This window comes from Carcharodon carcharias, chromosome 18, assembly GCF_017639515.1.
Source record: "Carcharodon carcharias isolate sCarCar2 chromosome 18, sCarCar2.pri, whole genome shotgun sequence".
Classification (NCBI taxonomy): domain Eukaryota; kingdom Metazoa; phylum Chordata; class Chondrichthyes; order Lamniformes; family Lamnidae; genus Carcharodon; species Carcharodon carcharias.
The window spans coordinates 30,052,061-30,078,054 of NC_054484.1; the positions used below are offsets into that span (position 1 = coordinate 30,052,061).

At 40.2% G+C, this 25,994-nt stretch overlaps 1 protein-coding gene across 2 annotated transcripts in view; it reads left to right on the forward strand.

The window, feature by feature from the left end:
* Positions 1-1,967: 1,967 nt before the first annotated feature.
* The window catches only part of paxbp1 (PAX3 and PAX7 binding protein 1), a 54,801-nt gene continuing 30,774 nt past the window's right edge, over positions 1,968-25,994 (forward strand). For both annotated transcript variants that reach the window (XM_041210756.1, XM_041210757.1), the window contains exons 1-7: positions 1,968-2,540; positions 9,118-9,243; positions 11,191-11,364; positions 11,841-12,056; positions 16,957-17,060; positions 17,723-17,943; positions 19,777-19,963. In XM_041210756.1, the coding sequence (XP_041066690.1) occupies positions 2,087-2,540; positions 9,118-9,243; positions 11,191-11,364; positions 11,841-12,056; positions 16,957-17,060; positions 17,723-17,943; positions 19,777-19,963 (1,482 nt within the window). In that variant the 5' untranslated portion in view covers positions 1,968-2,086. The remainder of the gene's footprint in view (positions 2,541-9,117; positions 9,244-11,190; positions 11,365-11,840; positions 12,057-16,956; positions 17,061-17,722; positions 17,944-19,776; positions 19,964-25,994) is intronic.

Consider the following 25,994-nt stretch of genomic DNA (forward strand, 5'->3'; position numbering starts at 1 on the left):
ATTGGCCATCCAGTGCAGAAAGAGGATAAATAATCTCATCCCGGGTAAGGCAACCATCTCATCACTCTAAACTCACACACTCACAAGCCCAGCACACATTCACTGGCATCTCACTCACTGCCAGCTCAAGGGACATCACCACTCACTCTCTCGCACACACCCTCGCATCTCCATCTGTCCTCATCTCCTCTGGAGACTGCCTCCTCAGCCCTCACCCTCTTGAGGCCACTTGCACAGATCAACATGTGTCCCCACACACATACTTGGATATCCCCCTTCCTCAGTAATGTCGTAGCCCTGCAGTTTCTTCCCTTGCTTGAAGCCACTTTTCCCCTTCCCTCAGCAAACCCTAGTCCTACAGCCATTAAAAAACCCACCCCTGCCTTATGGCTTGTCTGGTAGGTAGAGATCTGCCCTTGAGCCCCCTTAAAAGTGATGTGGCGCTGTCTGTGAAGCCTGGCGCTGATGACCATGAGTGCTGCCCGAAGCAAGGTAGGCAAAAAAACCTCGAAGCTCCGAGTGAAGTGCAGCTCATTAGGTGCACGTTGCTTATGTTCAATTGTGAAACATGTCAGAGTGCTCGGATGATCCAGCATGGGGGGATGATTCCAGCAAGCTGGGCTTATAATGACATGCAGACGTACAAAAATGAAGTTCCAACAAGCAGCGGAAATGGCCCACTATTGACAGGCAATACAGACAATTGCAAATTGGTTTCACAGCATCGTGAAACTGATTTTTGGCGTTCCCGCCATATTGTCCGCTCACGCCAGCCAGGACGCCTGATGACAGCAGGCACAGAAAATTCCGCCTGTTAACTGTGTTTTTCTCCCCATAGATGCTGCCAGATCAGCTGAGTTTTTCCAGAATTTTCAGTTTTTATTTAGTTTCATTCTTCTCGGCTTCAAATTTCCACTGTCATGTGTCTGCCCATTCCGCCAGCCTGTCCCCTTCCTTTTCAGGTCTATCACTAACCTCCCCAAAGTTTACAATACTTCCATGTCGTTTCTTCAGCAAATTTTGAAATTGTGCCCTCTACACATAAATGTAGGTCATCAATATAGATCCAGAAAAGCAATGGTCTCAGTATCTATTACTCTGGGGGGTGATGGAATCTGATTCTTGTGAGTGCTGTAATGGGCGAGCAGTGACTCGGGATGGGGGGGGGGGGCACAATGACAGGCAGGTGGTGACTGTGGGGGGGGAGGGGGACGCTGTGATGGGTGAGTGGGGATCCCGGGGCTGCTATGAGGGATGGTGACTCAGAAGGGGCACTGTGATGGGCAGGCGGTGACTCTGGGGGCTGCTGTGATGGGCAGGCGGTGACTTTAGGGGCCGCTGTGATGGGCAGTGACTCTGGGGGCTGCTGTAACGGGTGGGTGGTGAATCTGTGGAGCACTGTGACGGGCGGTGCATCTGTGGGGCCGCTGCGACGGGCGGATGGTGACTGGGGTGGGCAGGCGGTGGCTCTGGGGACGCTGTGGCGGTGGGTGGTGACTCTGGGGGCGCTGTGATGGGTGGGCGGGCCGTGACTCTGGGGGGGGGGGGGCACTGTGATAGGTGGGCGGGTGGTGACTCTGGGGGGCGCTGTGGAGGGCGGGCGGTGACTGTTGAGGGCGCTGTGGCGGATGGGCGGTGACTCTGGGGGGACGCTGTGGAGGGCGGGCGGTGACTGTGGGGGGCGCTGTGGCGGATGGGCGGTGACTCTGGGGGGGCGCTGTGGAGGGCGGGCGGTGACTGTGGGGGGGCGCTGTGGCGGGTGGGCGGTGACTCTGGGGGGGCCCTGTGGAGGGCGGGCAGTGACTCTGGGGGGCGCTGTGGAGGGCGGGTGGTGACTCTGGGGGGCGCTGTGGCGGGCGGGCGGTGACTCTGGGGGGGGGGGGGGGGGCGCTGTGGCGGGCGGGCGGTGACTCGGGGGGGGGGGGGGGGGGGCGCTGTGGCGGGCGGGCGGTGACTCTGGGGGGCGCTGTGGCGGGCGGGCGGTGACTGGGCTTCACTGGGTGCTGTCGCCGTCACTGTTTGCTCTGTTCTGCTGTCGGTTCGGAGGCGCCGACTTTGGATCCGCAACACCCCCCCCCGGGCGATCATGTTCAAAAAATCACGGAGGAATTTCAGGCGGCGGAACGACTCCGAGGAAGAGGAGCGGGAAGATGGGCCAAGTCAGGAGGGAGTTCAGCCGGGCCTGGCGGCCGAGGCCCCGCTCACCAACAACAGCCACGAGAAAACCGCTGAGCCGCCTCCGCTGCCGCCGCCACCTCCTCAGGGCTGCAGCGAGCCGGGCCCGGGCCTGGGCCCGCAGGCGCCGTCGAGGCCCGCGGTCTGTTTACCGGGCCTGGGGCCTGTCAATGCCCTGCCCGCCGCTCTTGGGCCTATCAAACCAGTGCCGAGCCTGGGGCCTCCCAAAGCCGCCTCGGGCCTCAATCTTATCAGACCCGGACCCGGCATTGCTGCAGCCAAACCCGCTCCCAAAGACAAGAAACGGGGCCGCGAGAAGGAAGCGCCCAGGGCCGCGCTGCTCAGCTTCCAGGACGAAGAGGAAGGTGAGCGAGGAGAGGCCGCAAGCCTGGGGCTCGGATTAATGTGCAGGGTGGGAAAGATGGAGGCTTCTCAGGGAATGTGTAGTAATTATTGAAATTGTAAACTCCTGTAGCTAGTTAAAATAATTAATGACTAATGTCAAACTTACATATCACTGCTTAACCAGTATATGACTATTAGTTAGAGCCTTAATTCCATTTTATTTCGCAGGGCTTGAAATTGTGTGGGGTGAATTTCATGGATCTCTCTCTCTCTCTCTTTGCTTGGACAAACTGTTAATCGTTTGATTGTAACGTGTACTCAGTATGAGAAGTGGCGGGGAACAGAGCATTAAGATATATATGTGAGATAAATACGCACCCTGGACATTTGGAGTTGGAGATATAGCAAGGGGTTCTGTCTACAATCTTTCAACCCTCTTAAGATCCAGTTGTTAACCACGGAAAATGCTGGAAACACTCAGCATCTGCCGAAAGAGAGAAACAGAGTGGATGTTTTAGGTCGATGATCAATACAATTTCGTGTTGCCAGTGTTCAAGAAAGGAAGGATGGATAAACTAGTTAACCAAACTGCGGTTTAATGTTTGTGTTGTACACTCAGGCTCCATATTTCAGATCAAATTAGTAAGCATTTAAAATCAGACAGCCAGCTCTAATTTGCAAAAGGCATGGCACCTTTGACAATGTAATTTTTTTGAAGTGACTGCTCAGAAAGGTAAAGGGAGTGCAGTAACTATAGTCTCACCTTTTCAGATGGTGCTAGGTAAGAGAGGCTTGTTAGAAAAATTGAAATGTATGATACAAGAAATGTAGCAATGTGGATAGAAAAGCAGAATACTGCAGATGCCAGAAACCTGAAATAAAAGCAGAAAATGCTGGTAGTACTCAAGTCAGGCAGCATCTATGGAGAAAGAGTTAATGTTTCAGATTGATGACTTTTAATCACAACTGATACTTCATGGAAGAAAGTTGGCTAACGGACAAGAAACAATTAGGGTAAATGTGTAATGTACTGCTGAAGGGTCATCACGATCTGAAATGTTAACTCTCTTTTTCTCCACAGATGCTGTCTGACCTGTGTATTCCCATCATTTTGTGTTTTATTTTGTTGTAGGATGAATGTGTGTTGTTTGGATTAGCAAATGGTTGGAAATGATGTACTGTAAGGATATATTTATTGTATTTATTTTTGTTCTTTTATATATGTAAACTACAATCTCAAATTTGTCTAATGGTACTTAAGTGAGGCTTGGCATTCAGATCTCTGTAAGAAGGTGTAGATAATGCAGTGAATGGTCAAGCAATAATTTGGATAGATTAATGTAAGGTAATACATTTTTGGCAAAAGGTTGAAAATGTGCACTTATTTAAAAGACAACAGATGATGTGGATAAACAGAGACCAGGGATTAGTGGTTAACTATATAGTTCCTGAAAATGAGAATAACAATATATAAAGCTATCAAAAGGGTAGCAGTATTTTAGTTGTATAGATATTGTTACAATCCCCACAGAAGCTGGACTTGTAAAAAGAGATGAATTTCCCAAATTATGGTAACGGAAATAACCAAAGGAGAAGATTTCATGTTTTAAGTCTTTTGCTGTAACAGACAAACTAAAATCAACACAGAACAAACCTTACAGGCAACTGATACACCCAGCTAAAGAAACGGCACTTTCGCATTAATTGAAATATTCTTACAACCCCTGTAACTTCTGGCAGATGTGTAGGATTACAAGAACAAGTCCATAGTTTCTCCCAGCCCTCAGGCAGTCTCACTTCAACCTGCTGTGCTAGTTTGAAGCTACAAATGTCCTTCAAAAATCATTCCACTCAGTTTGAGTCTTCCATATCTGACTTCCACCAGTGAGGCCTACCTCAGCAACTCCTTGTTCCTTACATCTCTTAAAGTCCTGTCAGTTCTGTCCCTTTCCTTTTGAACAGAAAAACTCTTAGAAGGATATTGCTTCTCCATAATAGCTGTTGCTCTTCACACAATTTACCTTGCCTCTGTGTTTCAAAAAGCAGCTCTCCACTTTCTGTGAGGTAATGTATACAGGTGTAAAGATTGCCACTTGATTTCAATAGATTTCTATTTGAGTTCCACCCCCATAGCAACCAGATTACATAGTCATGTCTCTGAGCTGGGGTTCTTCCAAAATTCCCAATTTTATCTTAAGTCAAAGCAGATATTTTTAAACATAGCCATCTTGAGTCCAGCATTTGTAACAATATTGGCATAGAGTGCAGAAGTAAAGTATTTAAATTATGAAAAGCTTATGAAATAAGACCACAGTTAGTACTGTGTGCAGGTTTGGATATCCTATTATAGAAAGGACAAAAGTGAATAAACAATACACATTTCCCAGTATAACTGCAGTTATAAGGAAAGACTTGGGCCTATTTTCAATGGGGTAGAGAAAGCTAAAAAATGCCTTTCCTTCTAAAGCTGTATCTCTGACCTAAATTGCATTCTCAAAGTTTGAGTGCCTGAGCCACATAAGTTTTGCTCTTACTATTTATAATGACCTTCAAACCACTGAAGTGAGTTGTAGCCGATTGATGCACTCCTGTTATAAATTAATTTGAATAGCGAAACTCAGAAGGAAACTTTAGAACAGTCACTTATAGCATATTCAATATAGAGTTCAAATGGATCTGTAAATTGCTTGAGCTTCATTTTTCCTTCCCCCTCCACAATTGTTTAGTATCAGCTTTATAAATGTCTTGGCCACATCCACTCTGTGTTGCAATGTGAAGCTACTCGGCAAAATTCAACAACCATATCTGGTTGTTGACACAGGTGAGGAAAAAATCAGAAATAATTGAGAGCTTTGAAAATTGTCATCTTTGCTATAAAAGATTGCTGTGTTTGTAGAGTGCTACAATAAACTGCCAAAGCTCAAACTATCTATATGAGTGTCTTGCTCTAGTCTTTTAATACACTCTTGCCTGCAAAGATCTTGAACCACATGTTCAGGAGAAGAAGTTTTATATAGCTTGTTATGTTTCATACACACAGTACAATTACCTCCTGAAGAATGTGCTTATGCATAACATGTACGACAGCTGAGCTTTGCAATCATATTCCAATATAAAATGGTGCAAGTGTATGCAAATCTTCTCTTCCCTCCTTACTGTCACCTCTTCCCTCCTTACTGTCACACGTGTTCTGTGTTGTGGTATTAAGTTACCCAGCAAAACTCAGCCATGTATAGTTGTTGGCAAAGATGAGCAAAACCAGGAACACCAGATACAAATGGGTGCAAGAGAGCTTTGAAACTTGTAATTTTGCTACAAAAATGCATACGTTTACCAGCTTTTTTAACAAAAGGCTTCAACTTTGTAACTTGCATGAAGTGATGCCGAACATCAACATGGAGGCATTGAAATGTGTAACAATAACCTGTGAAGCATTTCCAAATTGTTGTTCAACCTGTACACTTTCCAATTTGACCTTTACATTTTCTAGTGTTCTCTGTTGCCAGGATTTAGAAAATAAATTGCCACGCCTTTTTTTACATTTAAAGGTTGACTTTAATACAATCTTGTCAATCTACATTTTAGACTTTTGCTTACAGACAGACAAGCCTTTCTGAAAATGATCATTGCTGCAAAATTTCATATTCTGAGTTCTTGGAAGAGGCTTGCACTATTTTGGGTATTTGTACACACTTTAGTGCTGTCATAGAGATCTGAAAATGTTGACATGCAGAGGTAGATTAGAGCAAAGACAACTTGAAACTAAAGGCTGCTTTTTGTTGGGCAATCAGAAACCAAGGATAGCTTTAACACGTGAAAGAAGAAAGCCAGATTAGCTGGCACTCTGCAAAGAGAATTGGCTGACTTTAAACTGGCAGGGATCATTGTGACTGTTGCTCTTAAAATTGCAATTGAAGGTGTTAAAATTGGGACTACCTTTTCATTGCTTTGTGTGTTGCAGTTCCTTTTGATATTAACATCATGAAGGTGACACAAGTACCATGCACCATGCTGCAAAATAATTTGTAACTCATGAGGGGTTTTTGAAGCTGATAAAAGTTAAGCTTAAGTGATTCACAGTCACTAAAACTCAGGATATATTATGGCCTTGAACACGTCTTGCGTCTTTACAGAACTTTGGTGATATCTATTGTAAGCATTAACATAGATCATAAATTTTGTGATGTAAAGGAGGACAATTTTTTCTTTATCCATCAAACTATCTTGTAAAATCACTTTTCATGCTTCCTTGCTCCCCCTCAGTGGATGATTTGCCATTTTAAATTAAGTTTATTTAGTCCATTGCATACCCAAGTTGAATCCTTGCAGTTTGCTATTGACCTAGTTTAAGCCTTTAGCTCTGTGGCTCCACAATAGCTAAAACAGTTTTCCTTCTAGTTGTTTACTGATTCAATCCGCAGCGTATCCCACACAGGTGCCTTTCAGTATTTCTGGCAACACAGTAAAAAGAAATCAAAATGAAGTGCTAAATAGAAGTCAATATATAAGATAAATTCTCAGTCTCTTGGAGATTAATTTTGCATCTTGTAGCACCACAGTTAATGTTTACCAACCTATAAGGTTTCATTTTTAGGAGAAAGGGGATTGATTTGATGGCTTGAGTATTTCTTGAGGTGAGAAGAATTAAGGAATTAGACCACACCTGTGGATGAATACTTTGAATATGTGGGAAGAAAGAAAGTATAGGAGCAGTATTGAGAACTGTTTATATAAAAGTGGGATCATCTTAGAATTGTAGGCACAAAGTGTGGTTGCTATCTCCAACTGCCAGACTAATAGTTTTCGTTAGGTTATCAACTGCATCACAAATTTTCAGAGTAAAAACATTCTTAAGGTACTCAAACTACAAAAAAAGGTATTGATGTGATTGTACAATAAGTATTTTTTGTGTTTGCAAACCTTAGTGTCAACATCAGAAATTCAAGTTATTGAGAAAAGATTAAGGCCAAAATCACTTTGTTTGTTTAGTTTTTACTGAACAAAAATTCTACTAAAATACTAAAATTCCTTCACCACTCCTGAATTGAAGCGCAGAGTTGGGAAAATTCCTTACTCAGGAGAAAGTGTCCTAGATCTTTGGATTTTCATTTGGTGGGGGGCAATGGCAGGTGCTAACAAGAGTCAGGCTGGGTGCTGAGGCAGCCTGTTCAAAAGGCCCTCCTCAGTGCTCTGGGACTTGGTCCCAGTCATGATAAAAACAAGAAAACAAAAATAGCCCTCACCCCTCACACCCCCTCATGCCCATCCATCCGAACTGATGCACCCTGCCCACCCCCATGGTCCCCCAGACCCTTCATGCCAAGTTATGTCCCTCTACCTACCCCCATGGCCCTTTATAGCCCCATATGCCAACTTAGTGCCAACCCATGCTCCCCCAGCCACAACCCTTTGCCCTTACACCCTCCAGGCCAACTCATTTAGCATCCACCTTGGGCAGACCTCAGAAGCCATGGTGAGATGAGATAAAATAAAGTTCTATTCATTATTTTAAAAAAAACATTCATTCTTAAAAACCCATTCAATATATTTAATTTCCTTATGAAAACAAACATCTGCATTCATACACCACAACAAAGACTTTGTAACCACTTGGTGCTGTCAATCAAACTGTGAACTTACATGCTCCCCCACAAGGACAATGATAGGCTATGGAATCAGTCATGCAGCACTAATCTTATAATGAAAGCCCTCAGGGTTATATCAACAAACATCTCTTGAAGTTGCAAGCAGCCATAGCAGACAGGTTTTGTTCAAAAAAATCAAAGGGCTTGGGGATTTAAATGACTTGACAGCTTGACAGTTCCACTGAGCTTATCCAATTTTTAAGCACATTCATGTCATTAACAATCCTAAAGGGACACCTGGACCTCTCCCAAAGGATACCCTACTTTTTCCAAATAACTCTGGCAGCTTTAGACCTTTTCCTCAAATGTCTAAGACCCACGAGTTGTGTTTTGGACATCCCAGTAATGAAAATTGCATCTCTTTGAAAGCAGCTCTACTTTTACATGTGCAGCTGCCTCCCTCAACCACGGGTGGTTGGTGCCAGGTTCGGGGGCTGGACTTCTGGAATTGGGGTTCCAATGCCATTTTGACCTTTCCATCTCTGCAGAGGTTCAGGCTATAGTTGCTTACTTTTTTATCAAACAAAATTTAATTCAATTTGTGGCTAGATTTTGCAATGTGAAATGTGTAGTAGTCTGACCAAAAAATTAATGGTTTTATTATAATTAACATTTAAATGAAGACCATTAAGGTGAGTTAATAATGTAAGCATGATTGACCTCATAGATACTTAACTGGCAACAGATATCACAGAATAGTAGCTTTTATGATCAAACAATGGCCATCAGTAGAAAGAGAAAGGGAGAAGTGTTTGTGCGAGAGCTTAATGGTTAGAGCTTGTTGAAATTTTATTTCTTGTTCTGTTCCTTAGATGATTAAAATTAATTTTTTTAAAAGTAAGTTGAACTTTCAAATAAAATGTTTGCTGATAGCAGAAAAATTCCTGGTTGTAAATTCCCCATTGCCTGCTGTTAAGGTACCCTGATTTACCTTTTCTTTTTCCTTCGACAGAAGAAGAGGTTTTTAAAGTCAAGAAATCAAATTACAGTAAAAAGATTGTAAATAAACTCAAGAAAGAGTACAAGGAGGATCTTGAAAAATCTTTGGCGAAAAGTGATGTGAACTCTCAGGTTTCAAGTAAGTATTAACATTGCAGAGGTGCACAGTTCAATGTTTCTTCATTACTGATGTAAAGAATAGTGGAGGTTGTAATTGTCACCAAATTAATTTTATATTCCCTATTTACTACTTTCATTACTGCTGGCCTTGAATTGTAGAATTTTACCTCTAGGATATGAGTTTAAATCCAGTGTCTGCCAGTTAACAAAAAAATTAGACTTCTGAGCAAAGTAAGTTTGTGCATTTTCAACCAACCCATAGTTTCTAGTTGACATTTCGAGTCCTCATGACCCTTCAACAGAACTGTTGAAGGGTCATGAGGACTCAAAACGTCAACTCTTTTCTTCTCCACCGATGCTGCCAGACCTGCTGAGTTTTTCCAGGTAATTCTGTTTTTGTTTTGGATTTCCAGCATCCGCAGTTTTTTGTTTTTACCATAGTTTCTATTAACAGTTCTACTATTCTCCTGCCCAGCCTCCCATCTTCCACCCTTCATGAACTTCAGCTCATTGAAAAAAAATGCTGCCTGTATCTCAACTTGTACCAAGCCCTGTTCAACCATCACTACTGTATTCACTGGCCTATATTGGTTTCCACTCCAGGAGCATCTCAAACTTAAGATTCTCTTCCTTGTGCTCAAATCCCTATGTGTTCTTGCCCCTCCCTATCATTACCAGCACTGTGGTTTTCCAGTATAAGGGGATGGTTGTCTGGATAAGTATCTTAGATAACTGACAGCTGTCACCAGATGTAATTGAAGAATACAATACAGTTGCTTAAAGTCCCTGTTTCAGTACATCGTCAAAGATGTTGAATGAAGAAAGTGTCCGACTTTGTTAGTCAGTGGTCAATCTGAAGCCAGCATGGTGGCAGAGTTAGGCCATGATGGTGTATGACTATTTATGAAGGGAATGACCAAGTTTTGCAGATGGATTTTATGTTGATAGTATTGGGAAAGTATGTTTATTGTTTTGGAATTTCCATGAAGATAGTGTTGTTTGTAAATTACTGTAAATACGTTGTTTATAATGAATGCTGTTCATTTACTCATTTAATGTGAAATAAATTTGTCAGCTTATAGTTGAGACTTGGTCTGAAAAGTGTATATTTGTCATCCACCAAAGTTGTGGAAATCATGATGACACATGATATATTCAAGTGAACCAAAATATAGTGGCAAACCTTCTGTTTAACCGTTACATTTGCAAAATAAGGAATGCAAGTTCACTTATGGAATTGTTCATTGATGCTGAACAAACACTTATTTAACATAACTCCCAAAACTTATTGTTCTAAAATAATTTAATTTAGCAAGCAATTACTACTGCACCATCTGTTTGTGTGAAGAATAGTCCAGTTTCTGATATAGCTTTTGCATATATTTGCTTTGAAAATTTAATGTATACAACCAGTTTCATTTCTGCAGTGCATAGAAGTAAGTTTGAACAATAATCTGTAATAACAGAAAACAAACCTGAATTAACATCTTTGTGCACTGTTTGCAGATTATGCCCATTAACGTAGCTAAGTTTTTCATGACAGTGTTGTAGTACTGGACAATATTATTTCCTAATTGTACTTGAAAACTTTTAAAATTTATATTTAGTGACTACCAAAACTGAGGCAACCACCCCCCCGCCCCCCATCATGAATTCATTCATCCTAACCAGGAGTTGCAGTGAAAACAATCGTTCAGCTTGTTAAAACAAATATAAAGTTGACACTTGTGATTTGCAACATCCTAGCAACTTGATAGCATTATCTCATTTTAGGTTATATATTGTGAGCAATAAAAATCCTGTTTAACATGCCAAGATATGCTAAATGTTACAGTTTGGTTTTGATTAATTTCCTGTTTGTAGAAATACAAATTTCATGGTGAATTGACAAGTATCCGATGATCTTTCCCTTAAACACGTTTTCAATTATGAGAATTTCTGCAGCTGCATTATCCTTTCTTGGCAGATGTCACAGTAGAGAAACCTGCTTTGGTGAAGGAACCTGTACAAGATGATGGTCAAAGTGAGAAAGGAGAGGAGGAGATGGAGGTAGACAGTGATGAGCAGGATGAAGAAGGCAAAGCAAAAGCTGTGGGAGCCTTTGCTAACACTCTATCTACACTGAATGCACTTCGACCAGGTATGAAATACATAGAAGCATGAAAAGTTTAATTTCATTTTGACATCCAGATGACCATTTTGCAAGTTTCTCAACATAATCCATATAATGCATTTTGTTGCCACTGTACTGAAATTTACCATGAAATGTCCTGGCAACAGTAAAAATATTTTACGAAAGGAACTGAGCAATGATTCGCTACAAATCACTTTTTGTTCCAACCCTTTATAAAACTGCTCGACTATATTACAATACAAAATCTGCTTTTCTTAGGAAATAAAATTGAAGTTACCCTTTATTACCATTATATTAAGTATTTTTAAACTACTTTTGTGACTTTCTACCACATACTGAAGATTTAAAGGACATTGGAAACCAGTTAATTGTCTGGATATGTGCAGTATATAACTTTCAGGGGTGTAAATAAAAACCATATGTGTTAATTTAAAGGGAACAATGCAGTTTCAAAAACGTGCTAATGCAGCTTATTTTTTTAGGTGAAATTCCAGATGCTGCTTTTATCCATGCTGCTCGCAAAAGGAGGCAAATGGCTCGTGAACTTGGGGATTGCCCAGCTGTAGAAATTGAGACAAGTACAAACCGATTAGTACGTGAAGATGAGAATGACGCTAGTGATGATGATGATGAGAAACGCAGGATTGTTTTTTCGGTGAAGGAAAAAACACAAAGGCAAAAGATTGCAGAAGAAATAGGTCAGTACTTGCTCAGAGCAACTATAGTATGTAGAGCATAATTTAATGGCCTGGATTTGATGAACAGACTGTGACACCTATTCATTATGTACATTTGCTTACAAACTTTCTATGAGCTTTTGCATTGGAATATGTACTAATTAGAAATCAATTTCACCATGCGCCTTAAACATGGGACCTGGAACCTGTGTTGACAGGGAAAACAATTATGTATCTCCTCAGCTAATCATACTGAAGAATCCTTACTGAGAGGTGCAGAGTCTGAACCAGAAAGCGTGAAAAAGTTTAAGTTAGAATAGTTTATTCAATGCCAAATCTGTATTGAAAGAAAAATAGAGACTGAAAGAAAGATGGGATTGAGACCAATAGATAATTCACTTATTAAAAAATCTCCAGTAATTAAAATCTGAAGGAATGAGACTCCATCATTGTAAGAGTTAATTTTCAGTGCCATAGAGGTTGTTTGGCAGTAATTAAACTTAGCGTGGCATTAAAAAAATTCTTATACTGGAATGGACAAGCCCTAATATTTTCTGGTGAGTTTACATAAGTCTTGAAAGTTCACACCCTTCCATGTACTTGAATGCTGAGTCTTTGGGTGAGTTACTACTCTAGTGATGCTTCTAGAAGAACAAGGTAACTTGGACATCTTCCTGATTTCTAAGTTTAGCTGCATGTGTGTGATTGAAAATTGATGCCCAGTTTACTTGTTAACAGCTGAGGGCTGATGGTTTCACTGTAATTTTTACTGCATAATCCGAGCCAAGGTGTTTTGAATATTATTAAAAAATAGTTTTTTGGAATTAAAATTCCTTACATCTGTTTTGTATCATATTTTACTTCCCTCAACTGTATGCTTCAGTAAGGTCAGGAATTCAAATGGCACCGCAATATGTTTATTTAGTTTTTTTTTAAATGATCTTCCAAGTTTACTTTAAATAACCAAAGGTAGACAAAACGTCCAATATGGCTGCGTTGTTTTGTTGTACAGATCTGTTTGGTTTGTGGTGTCATTATTAGCATTGACATGTTAACAGTGCTCCAGGGTCACTACAGTATTGCAATACATTGTAGAGTTATTGATTTAAGCTGTAGGAATTCACCATTTTTTTTTAACTTGTAGTGGTTTACTATTGTTACCTCTGCCACTTGAGGTGGAGGTAATGTTTTCACTTGTTTGTCTGTAAACAATATGTCTCAAAAGCTAATGGATGGCTTTTAACGAAACTTGGTACACAAATCGGATATGGCCCAAGGAAGAACTGTTTAGCTTTTGGCAAAGATGTAGATCTGGACCTTGGAATTTTTAAAGCATTCGTTAACGTTGGGAGATAGGGTGAATTGATTTTTTTTTAGAATGTTGTGGAGTGTTTTAGAATGGTGTTGGTTGTTTCAGCTGCTGTTGTGGATTTTGTCATAGCTGACAAAACGTGAGCAGAGTTTTTAGGGCAGGTTGTTGGATGTGGATGAAGCTTCCTCAGTGAGATGGAAGCTCTTAATAAAACGATTTCTTTCTTTCAACTTTGTAGTTACAGAGCATCAACAGTCAGGGAAAAGTCTGAAACGTAGAAACATAGAAAATAGGAGCAGGAGTAGGCCATTCGGCCCTTCGAGCCTGTTCCACCATTCATCATGATCATGGCTGATCATCCAACTCAATAGCCTGCTCCCTCTTTCTCCTCATATCCTTTGATCCCTTTTGCCTCAAGAGCTATACCTAACTCCTTCTTGAAAACATACAATGTTTTGGCCTGAACTACTTTCTGTGGTAGCGAATTCCACAGGCTCACCACTCTCTGGGTGACGAAATGGCTCCTCATCTCAGTCCTAAATGGTCTACTCTGTATCCTCTGACTGTGACCCTTGGTTCTGGACTCTCCCACCATTGGGAACATCCTTCCTGCATCCACCCTGTCTAGTCCAGTTAGAATTTTATCTGTTTCTATGAGATCGCCCCTCAATCTTCTGAACTCCAGTGAATATAATCCTAACCAACCCAATCTCTCCTCTTATGTCATTCCCGCCATCCCAGGAATCAGTCTGATAAACCTTTGCTGCACTCCCTCTATAGCAAGAACAGCCTTCCTCAGATAAGGAGACCAAAACTGCACACAATATTCCAGGTGTGGTCACACCAAGGCTCTGTATAATTGCAGCAAGACATCCCTGCTACTGTACTCGAATCCTCTGGCTATGAAGGCCAATGTACTATTTGCCGCCTTTACCGCCTGCTGCACCTGCATGCTTACCTTCAGCAACTGGTGTACGAGGATGCCCAGGTCTCATTGCACATTCCCCCCTTTCAATTTGTAGCCATTCAGATAACCTGCCTTCCTGTTTTTGCTACCAAAGTGGATAATCTCCCATTTATCCACTTTATACTGCATCTGCCGTGCATTTGCCCACTCACTCAGCTTGCCCAAATCACACTGAAGCATCTCTGCATCCTCCTCACAGCCCCACCTCCCACCCAGTTTTGTGTCATCTGCAAATTTGGAGCTATTACATTTAGTTCCCTCATCTAAATCATTGATACATATTGTGAATAGCTGGGGTCCCAGCACCGATCCCTGTGGTACCCCACTAGTCACTGCCTGCCATTTGGAAAAAGACCCGTTTATTCCTACTCTTTGTTTCCTGTCTGCCAACAGTTTTCTGTCCATCTCATTACACTACCCCCAACCCCATGCACTTTAATTTTACATGCTAATCTCTTATGTGGGACTTTGTCGAAAGCCTTCTGAAAGTCCAAATAAACTACATTCACTGGCTCCCCCTCATCAACTCTACTAGTTACATTCTTCAAGAATTCCCGTAGATTTGTAAAGCATGCTTTCCCTTTCATAAATCCATGCTGACTCTGTCCAATTCTGCCACTGTTTTCCACGTGCTCAGCTACTAAATCTTTTATAATGGACTCTAGATTTTCCCCACTACCGACATTAGGCTGACTGGCCAATAACTCCCTGTTTTCTCTCTACCTACTTTTTAAAATTTTTAAACATTAGCTATCCTCCAATCTGTAGGAACTGGTCCAGAGTCTATAGAATCTCAGAAAATGACCACCAATGCATCCACTATTTCTAGGGCTGCTTCCTTAAGTACTCTGGGATGTAGATTATCAGGCCCTGGGGATTTATCGGCCTTCAATCCCATCAATTTCCCCAACATCATTTCCCTACTAATACTGAGTTCTTTCAGTTCCTCCCTCTCAGCAAACCCTGTGTTCCTCAACATTTCTGGTGTATTATTTGTGTCCTCCTTTGTGAAGATAGAACCAAAGTATGTATTTAGTTGGTCAGCCATTTCTTTGTTCCCCTTTATAAATTCCCCTGTTTCTGACCTAAGGGACCTAGCTTTGTCTTCACCAATCTTTTTCTCTTCACATACCTATAGAAACGTTTACAGTCAGTTTTTATGTTCCCCGCAAACTTACTCTTGTACTCTATTTTCCACTTCTTAATCAATCCCTTGGTCCTCCTTTGTTGAATTCTAAACTGCTCCCAATCCTCAAATCAGTTGTTTTTACTGGCCAATTTGTATGCCTCTTACTTGCATCTAATACTCTCTCTAATTTCCCTTGTAAGCCATGATTTGGCCACCTTCCCTGTTTTACTTTCACGCCAGACAGGAATAAACAGTTGTTGCAGTTCACCCATGCGCTCTTTGAATGTTTGCCATTGCCTATCCACTGTTACCCCTTTGAGTATGTTTCCCAATCCATCATAGCCAACTCGCACCTCATACCATCATTGTTTCCTTTATTAAGATTCATCACCCTAGTCTCAGAATCAACTACGTCACTCTCCGTCTTGATGAAGAATTCTATCATATTATGGTTGCTGATCCCCAAGGGGCCTCGCACAACTAGATTGCCAATTATTCCTTTCTCATTACACAATATTCAGTCTAGGATGGCCTGTTTTTTGCCGTTTAGTGTTTCTCAGCTCTACCCATACAGATTCCACGTTGTCAGAGCTAATATCTTTCCTCACTATTGCGTTAATTTCCTCTTTAACCAGCAATGCAACTCCACCGCCTTTTCCTTTTTGTCTGTCCTTCCTAAATACTGAATACCCCTGGATGTTCAGTTCCTGGTCACCCTGCAGCCATGTCTCCGTAATCCCGACTATATCATAGCTGTTTACATCTATTTGCGTGGTTAATTCATCCACTTTATTGCGAATGCTCCTTGCGTTAAGGCACAAAGCCTTAAGGCTTGTCTTTTTAACGTTACTTGTCCCGTTCCCATTATTTTTCACTGAGGTCCTGTTTGATTCTTGCCCTTGATTTCTCTGCCCAGCACTTCTTCTTATTCCCCTTCCTGTCTTTTGTTTTTGTCCTTGATTCCCCCTTCTCTGAATATTTGCATAGGTTCCCATGCCCCTGCCATTTTAGTTGAAACCCTCCTCAACCACTCTACCAAATATTGCCCCTAGGACATCAGTCCCAGTCCTGCCCAGGTGTAACCTTTCCAGTTGGTACCCTGTAAGCCTCAGACCCACGATCTCTACCACCTAGAAAGACAAAGGCAGCAGATGCGTGGGCACACCACCACCTTCAAGTTCCCCTGCGAGCCACAAACCTTCCTGACTTTGAACAATATCGCTGTTACTTCGCTGTCACTGGGTTAAAATCCTGGAACTCCCTCCCTAACAGCACTGGGGTGTACCTACACAACATGGCCTGCAGCAGTTCAAGAAGATGGCCCACTGTCACCTTCTCAAGGGTAGTTAGAGATGGGCAATAAATGCTGATCTAGCCAGCGATGCCCGCATCCCATGAACGAATGTATTTTTTTTAAAAAGCTGCATAATTGTAATAATGTTGAGTTAACACAGTGTTGTGGAGGTATGTGCTCTATTCAGTGTTTTCTTTACTTGCTTCTGTTTGTGAAAAGGGATTGAAGGAAGTGATGATGAAGCACTGGACACGACAGAACAGGATGAAGAATTAAAGATGTGGGAACAGGAGCAGATCAGGAAAGGAATTAGTGTCCCTCAGGTGACATTTTGCACTATTTAACCTGTTAATTTATGTAGACTGTGATGCTGTTAGTAATTCAGATAGGAAATTTCGATTTAGTTTCATTTTTCAGTTTTCTAAATAGTTCTCTAGAAATCTTTACGGAATCACATGTTTTAACATGAACATTAATGGCATTTTCAGTCATTATTTCAGTCAATACTAAAATATTTCTAGTGAAAACAACTTGATAGCCTTGCATCCTAAAGTAAACTTTAAATATTTATTCATCGTTTCATCTTACAATTGGCTACTTCAAATAGTGAACAAACTTTCTACAAGAGACACAATCACTGTGGAAGGGTCAATTAGTGCAAACTATTTTTTAAATCCTGGAACTTTTGTAGTTCCCCAAAGTATAGCATTTTTTTAAAAAATAAAATCTTTGTGTCTAATGAATTTTCATTGTATAAAAAAATTACAAAGCTCTTGAGAAAGGGGGATGTGCACATACACAGGTGTGTGTAAGTATGAAGTATGCTGAAGAGTTGGAATTAATTTCCTTTTGCTGCTTTGTTGCTCCTATGAAAAGCTTGTGTGTGTGTGTGTGTGTGTGTGTGTGTGTGTGTGTGTATATGAAATGTGTATTTTATACAGAAAAGCTCTAAGTATTTGTATTTGTCTGTATCTTTTTTATATAGGTGCAAAGCAGCCATCCTACAGACCCAGCTAATGTTTACTACCAGAACAGCTACCAGGCTATGCCATATGGTTCTTCCTACAGCCTTCCATATACATATAGCACCTATGGAACAACAGAGTCCAAACCAATCAAGACAGATAATGCAATTGCTTTCAAACCTTCCATTAATGAGATGCCTCCTGTTACTATTGATTTGGTAAAGAAACGCCTTAAAGACAGGTAGGGCAGACCAGCTCTCTCAAACAGGCTTCTGAGACCTGTGCTGTAGCTTTCTTATCCTTCAGGCACAAAACAGCCTGCTGAAGAAGTGACAGAATTGTGTCGTGGGACATTCACTAAACAGCACACATCCTACATAAGAAGACATCATCCAGTACTGTATTCGATGTTGTCTTGGAACACGACATCGGTTATGACTGTGTGACTGCAGTCTTTTGTGTTTTAAGAATGCAATATCATATTTGCACTTCTGAAACTGTTCCTAATAACTTATAAAGAATTGGATCTTAGACAGTCTTGTGCAAGTGTGACATAAGGCAAGATTTAATTGACTGAAAATGTATCACACATTTCTACTGTAAAGTGGAAGTTTATCTGACCAATTGTGCTGAATCAGTTGAAACTTTTAGTACAGTGAGATTAAGTTTATTTCAAAACAGCAGCTGTTTTGATTCAGTTGACTTGAATTATAAAGTCCATTCACATCTATCCATGAAGTCCAAGAAAGGGAAAATCTAAGCTTTCTAAAATAGAGGTAATTTGTATGAAAACATCTTGGTTCTTTGCAGCTGCAAGTCTACAATATATGTTGCTGGGTGTGAGGGTGGAGAATATTTGTATGGCAATAGTGGTGAAGAATGTCTTGAGAGGCTGAAATCTGTAACAGACAGTATAGGTACAGTGAAATTATTAAAGTAGATGTAAATTTTTTGACCCAATAGAGAGTCAGTTAATTGGGTCCTTAATTTTATTTCAAAATGAGCAAGGAAATGTATATTCTTGAAAAACACTAAAGGGTCACCTATATTGTGAGATAATCTTAGGACCAATCTGATCTATTACCATGTAACTGTTTTCTTCATTGACATCAGTTAAACAAATCAGTGAAAACTTATGGCAGTTGCTCTCCCGATCAGCCTAACAGAAGACATTATTCCATTCAGTGATCATTTTAGTCTTTGCTGTAGCTTGATAATTCCCTTACACTCAGAAGGCTACTACTCTTGGCTTTGTTTTATTTCTTGCTGTCAGTAGATCCGTGAATACTTTTGGGTCAGTTTCTACTCCTGAATCAAAAAGAATAGAACAATATAGAAAACAAGGAGGAAGAGATTTTGCCTCAGAAGGGATTGCATTTATAATTAGTTTTTGTTTAAAACAAAAATCAAAGGAAATGTCTGGTTATACTCGGGATAAGTTGTACTGCTGCTTGCTGCAGAGTGATTTCTTCAAGGTTTCTGTTTCTCGCTGTCCTTAAGCCTTGATTCCACAGTGGTATTGACCCAGATTTTATGTGTTTAGGTACAGTAATCCATTAGGCGTTGTGAGCTCTTTGTAAAATAAACTAGAGGTTTATTTTCATTTTCTTAAGAGTGCAGTATATACTTACCTTCGCGCTCAAACATTCAGATTTTACCAATAGGTCCAGAGCTCTCCACGTGTAAACACACATGCAAAGAGCCTTCATCTACCAGGTTTGCCGGCGATAAATTGGACTTCTCAGCTAGCAGTCTCAAACCAGTAGCACAGTAATACTGTAGCCTTAGAATTTGTATTTATTAATGGTGCAGCTCAAAGCACTTGGCTCCTGTGTATTGTTTTGAACGTATATTTGTCACCGCTGAGACCAAGTTCAACAGTAAACAGATGCTTGGGATTGTTTCTTAGTTGAATTATTAGGTTATTCACAATGCTATATCATAGAAGATATGTAATAAAATTTGGTTAGCGAATAGATTTGATACTTCAATTTTGACTGGTAATTGAAATATTCCTATTTAGTCTTTTAGGTCAATGGTCAAAATAATTTTCATGGATTGCTGTTGTTGTTAGGTTGGATTCAATGAAAGAAGTGCACAAAACAAATCAGCAACGGCTTGACAAACTTCATGAAGATCTGGAAAACTCATCTAAAACAATAGAAAGACTCGAAGGCATCACAGATGATAGTGGACGGTATAGATTTTTTCAAGAAATGCGAGGGTATGTCCGAGACTTGCTTGAGTGTTTCAACGAAAAGGTAAGTTGAAGTAATTGTTTATGGACTTCCTGCTTGTAAGTAAAAAAAAAATTACATTCTATGTATTAAGGGTCCTCACCACAGATGCCACTATACCGATGAAATAAACTGATGGTAATCCCTGCCTGCAACCTCTTGTACTTGGGTACTTGACATTCCAGCCACCATCCACCAGATTCCTTTCAAAAATGTGAATACCGCACCTTTCAGTATAACAGTGCTAGAGAAAGGTAGGTGGGTAACTGTTTGCTGTAGCTGGATATTTTAAAGCAAGAGGAGGAACTATTGGAATAGCAAGAGTAATTCCTTGTATTAGGAAAAAACTGTTGTAATCTCCATTCACATAATCATCCTGTGTTTTGTGAAATTGGGTAACTACCAGGGTTCATAACTAATTCTAGAAAAGCCATCTAAAAGTTTTGTATTTGCTAAAACCTAATGTAACTATCCAGGTAATCACTTAGAATGTAAGTACTTAGCCTTTTTATTTGTGTTTTTTAACATTTTCTGTTTCCTGAGAAAACAGTAATTGAAGGGTGTTTCATGTATTTGGTGAAGTGAAATAGTACAGATCACTAATGCGTTGAAGGAGATTTCTATTTAATATATCTGCCACCCAGTGTTGATGTTTGAATTGATTGTTTCTGAGCTAAAGAATTGTTCAAAACATCAAATCGATGCATTCACAAAAAAAATGACTACATTGTTGAGTGATGAACTTGGACTTGTGCCTATCGTCCACTGGGTATTGTTATTGTGGTGAAAGCAATCGCTTCCAAAAAGAGGGGTTGTTTTGCCATTGGGCCACACTCATGGTTCCAAGTAGTCAACTCGAGCAGCCTGGGCACCTCTGGGCGTCTTAGTGAGGATAAAAAAAGAGTTGAAAGTAACTGGGAAAAACTAGAGAATAGACATGCTCACTAAATGAAAACTAGTTTACAAATCAGAAAACAAGTTCATTATGTTGGGCAACAAATATATTTTGCAGCGGCAAATTAGGTGTACTCAATTAAGCCATCAGCTTTATAGAGGAGATCTTCAGGCAATTTCTTGGGAAAGTATGACTTCAAAGAGAGGGAAAGTGACAAATGCTTATCATTGCTGTCATTTTTGTTTCTAACCATTAATTTTTTCTGCATCAACATATTTTGTCGAGCTGCAAGGCAATCTCTTATTTTAATAACCATTATCTAACCCGCCGAGACCATTTCACAGAATAGTTTGATTCTAGAGTTCCTGTGATTTCGGGATGAATTTACAATCCTCCCATTGAACCTTGAAAGGAATCTGGATGAGTTAAACTGAAATTAAATTCTACTTTCAAGCTAAATGAGTTTGAAGGATATCTTGGGTTCTAGGTCATCTGTACCACTTTTCTAAAATGGATTGTCTAACGAACAGTGTTTATTCAGTGAATTCATTGGCAGTTTGCTTGAAAGCTGAACCTTCATGACCTTTGCATGGAAACGATTTCTTTTTGTATTAAACTCATTGTTGAATTCTTAGCCAGTTAAGAGTTCCAGCTCATGAGGTAGCAAAATACCTTCTGGCATTGAAAACTTGCCACTTGCCAGATAAATTAATATAAAATATATTTTCTAGTAAGTAGTGTGGTGAGAACTCTCAATACATTTGTTGAAGGAAATGAACTGTGAAATGTCATGCAAATGGAAGAGCAATAAAGCAACCAAAACATAATGTATCCCTTCCCTTACCCACCCAGAATAGTTTCTATACTTGGCACTACTCAGCTATATGTACACTGAGGTAAAACTTGAAGTCAATGTGACAGGTTAAGCTTTGAACTTCAAACAGGATATGCTTTAAGTTTGCAACTTACTTGGTTTGAGTTTTGATTGGAACTTTCTAGATTGTTAGTCAAGCATTTCTGTTGATGGTGTTCCTTAAAATAAATGGCCATTTCAGTTTTAGGTTGCACGTCAGCTTTCAAATCTGAAATCTGGTAACTAACTAGTAAGTGAAATTCTTAAATTTAAACTGCTAATTTTTTAAAAGTATAACACATTCTCTGGAGATGTTAATTCTTCATCAATATATGTCAAGAGTTGTGCCTAAGTACAATACCTAGGAATTCAAAACAACCATTTAGTCCAATGAATCGTACCCCTGCTGTTTGTCTCCAAGAATAGCTCTCCTTATTTATTCCAATCTGTTCCTTTCTTTATTTCCCAAGCTTTTATACCCAGTTGAAAGCAGTGTACAAGTTATCTTGATGTGCATTGTCAATCTCCTTTACAATCTCAAAAATACAGGTCATCTTGGAGTGTATAATTGACTAAGAAAATGAATACCTTTTAATTTCTCGGTAAATATTATGAAGCAAAACTGCTTAATGCAGTGTTTTGGTAGAAGCCAGCAATTAAAGAATGTCCTCCAGCCTCTCAAGTTGCTGGTTCATTTGTCTTTTTGCATGTCATTAGAAAGAGCCTGCTATTCAAATTTGTATGCACATTTTTCTTTCCAAATATTAAGTATTGAGTCCAAAGTACATTTTAAATGGAAACTTTTATGTAGTTAAGTCTTTTCCTAGCTGCATTCTGCATCTTTATTCCAGAAACTTGAGCACGTATCGAGGCTGACACTTGAGTGTGGCAGCCTTCTGTCTTGTAAGACAATGGTTTGCACCTTGGTGGTCAACTCTGTTAAGCATCACCTGGTATGGCTCAGGAGCTCCACTCTGACATGGTAGTCTCTGCCACATTTGCGGCAGAGGAAGATAGTGGGCTGAGAAGCCGCACAATTCGCTGGCCTCTTTACTCTGGACCTTCTTCTCAGCCAGCTGAGCTTTTGGTTTCACCCCACTTCTTCCAATGCCCTCCCAAATAGTCAGTTTGTTTGCCTGGTGCAATGGATTCTGTCCACTTGTTGAACAGAGACTCCAATCTTCAATTGAAGCAAATGGACCAGGAGTCAGCACCTTACTATTTGGGGCTGCCTGACTTGAGGTGGGTCGTGGCTGACCAGTGGGACACGATGGTCCCTCTCACCATCGGAGACAGTCCACAGCACCCATTCTCTATGCCATTCGAGTTGAGTTTAACGCTTATAATAGTTCTGCAGTGAAACTGGAACAGCCTCGCCTCGCCAGCCTGGACAAACTATTTGGAGACCCTGGGCTGCCCAAACGTCAGGGTCCCCCTCTGAACCTCCCCAGTTAAGCCCAAAGGAATGCAGAGCACTACATTTAGCACTGGCTTGGTTGCAGGAGTTTCTGGAAAGATGACATATTTAGACATCAGTCCACCTTTGGACTCCTCTCATTTTTTTAGCCTTCAAGTCTCCCAAGGTATCCACCAGGCTGGGAGTTTGGTTCATGAGTACCAAAGTATGTCCACATCTGGTCCATGAGGGATCCAGTTTCTGTGTATTGCCATGAGGAAACACAGCTGAGGAGTTGCCGAAGGAGCGATTATATTGACAAGGAGAGACTTGCACATTTGGCTCTCTTTTTTGCATTGCTGCTAGCCAGTGTGGGCTGAAAATGAGAAACAAACTAGCACACAAAAAGTGGAAAGCGTACTTCACCCATACATTAGAAGTATCACATCAACTTGTTGGACACACAAACACACTTTAGTGTAACTGCACTATCAGAAGTACCATCTTTGAGAGCTGTTAAAACAAGGCCCAATCTGCTCCCTTGGGTAAAGACAAAAGATTCCATGGCACTGTTTGAAAAAAGTGCAGGGGAGTTTTCCTAGTGTCCTGACTAATATTTATGCCTCAGCCAGTACCATTTAAACAGATTATCTGACCATTTATGTCAATGGTGGTTGTGGAACCTGGCTACTGTATTCCTCTACATTACAAAAATAATTTGCTGTGAAGTGCTGTGGGGCAGCACTGAGGATGTGAATATGCTATATAAATACGAGTTCTTCAGTAGTACACGGTTCAAAATGCCTTGATGAAACGTCCTCATTGTAGTTGCTATTCTGTAATAGATGCACTTTGGTAACTGCTCCATTTGGAGATTGCCAATTTATGATGGACATAGTTAGCTCTTTTCTGAAAACGTACCATATTTTACCACATTGCCCGTAATCCATAAACTGTACAGGATAGTTCTGCTATCTTAAATTTTTACTGAAACCTAAGAAATGCTGATACCTATTCTGAGAACCCAGGATATTAACAAAATAAAACATTCAGCTTATTGAGCATACACATTTTGTGGTGTGATTTACTTTAACATTGAATGAGACTGTGCTTTAAATCCTGAACCATGAATCAAACAAAATGCAGCACTATTATTGGGAGAAAGAACCAACAAGTTATAAAATTGCTAGAAACTTAAATGTCCGCATTTGAGGGTAAATGTGATAACTAAATTAAATCTATATGAAGTGTTTTTAGAAGATGGAACAGTTATTGCTCATGTCTTACCCTAACCTTAATTATGGCAGGAAGAAACAAACATGTTAAAACTACTAATATGGACTAGCGACAAGAATGGCAATTTTTTTTGCAAGGTTGCAAAATAATATGGGTTTCAGAGTAACCACACTTAATTTTTTGATTTTAAATAAATTGAGATTCCCTGCTGGCTTAGTTTTCTGCTGGGGAAGTTTCTTCTACCTCCATAATGGCCACTGACTACTGCTGTGCACTGCTGCATTGCTAATCTTAAAAAGATTATATAAAATAATAGCTAGCGTTATCTGAGTAGGCATTTACTGATGATAACACTTCTTAGAAATATGACTCTTTTGTATATATAATAAACTGTAGCTGCAGATTTAAAGTAATTGATCACCCTGACACAAGTGAGTACACTTCAAAAGCAATTCATTGGCTATGGATGTGAATGGCACTAAATAAATGTAAGTTTGTTGTTTCCAGAACCTGTTCAGGTCATAAGTAATAGCAATAACAAAAATTAACGCTAATTAAAACTGTTGGGCGACCTAGTAAACAGGAAAAGTATTGTAGAAGTTAATTTGACAGATGACCTTCTTCCTTAATCGTTCAACAGCATGTGCAAATAGAATTTGCTTATTGGCCCATCAAGGAATTGGAAGAGAGGTTGAGTGAGAGAAGAAATTAAAGGTTATTTTTAGGGATTCTTACAAGTCCACTTAGTTTCTGAAGTTCAGTAAAGTTTATCGTTTGGTCATCACCATTTTGTACCTGCACCAGCCACTCTATCTCGCACGAGTGAGACAAATCTTAAATTGTTCCCATGTTCATCCATGTTGGAGAGATTGAAGGATAATTGAAATGTGCACCCATTGACTGGAAAGAATACATCCTACCCAGTAGCCTATACATGGAAACTTATTCTCATTATTTTAATGAGCGAATAAAATGCTCACCTCACTTCTCAGCTTTTGCTGCCTTTAACAAAATTATTTCCCCTTTGGCATGGCTGGGGAGAGGGTGGGGCAGAAAATGAACCCATGTATATATAACTTTGGGGAGCTCTTCTGGCCTACATTTTCAGTATCTGTCCTCAACCCCCAAAGCTACAGTTAGTTAGTGTTAATTTACCTATCATCTTGATTTTGAGAAAGATAGCTGTTTAAAACATGTAAGTTTAAACCCCCCCTTTTTTTGTAAAATAAATTGCAGTATTTTTGTATTCCCCTCCTTGAGGCCATTACTTGCAGTACTGTCACAATGCTGCAATCCTTGATCATGCTGCTAAATAGTTTATCAATTTTCAGCATTTTATTTTGTTCGTCTAAAACTAAACTGATGAATTAGCAAACATGCAGCATTGAAATTATGTTAGCTTTAAAAGCCACCCTGTAGAAAAAATAAAAATACATTTTTCTCCAGAGCTTCACAAGCAATTTTACTTTGTTGTAATCACAGGATTTATTTATACTGTTAGCTAATGTTTTTGCTGAAGGGTAGTGAGCCATGCTTGATGGTACTGTCCACAATTTGAGCAATCAGGTCAATGTTTTTAATTTCCTGTTTGTATTATCTTGAAGATCATACAGTATAGGAGGAATTGCTTATATCATTCAAACCATGTTGCATAATTGGCCATGAATTTGGAGTG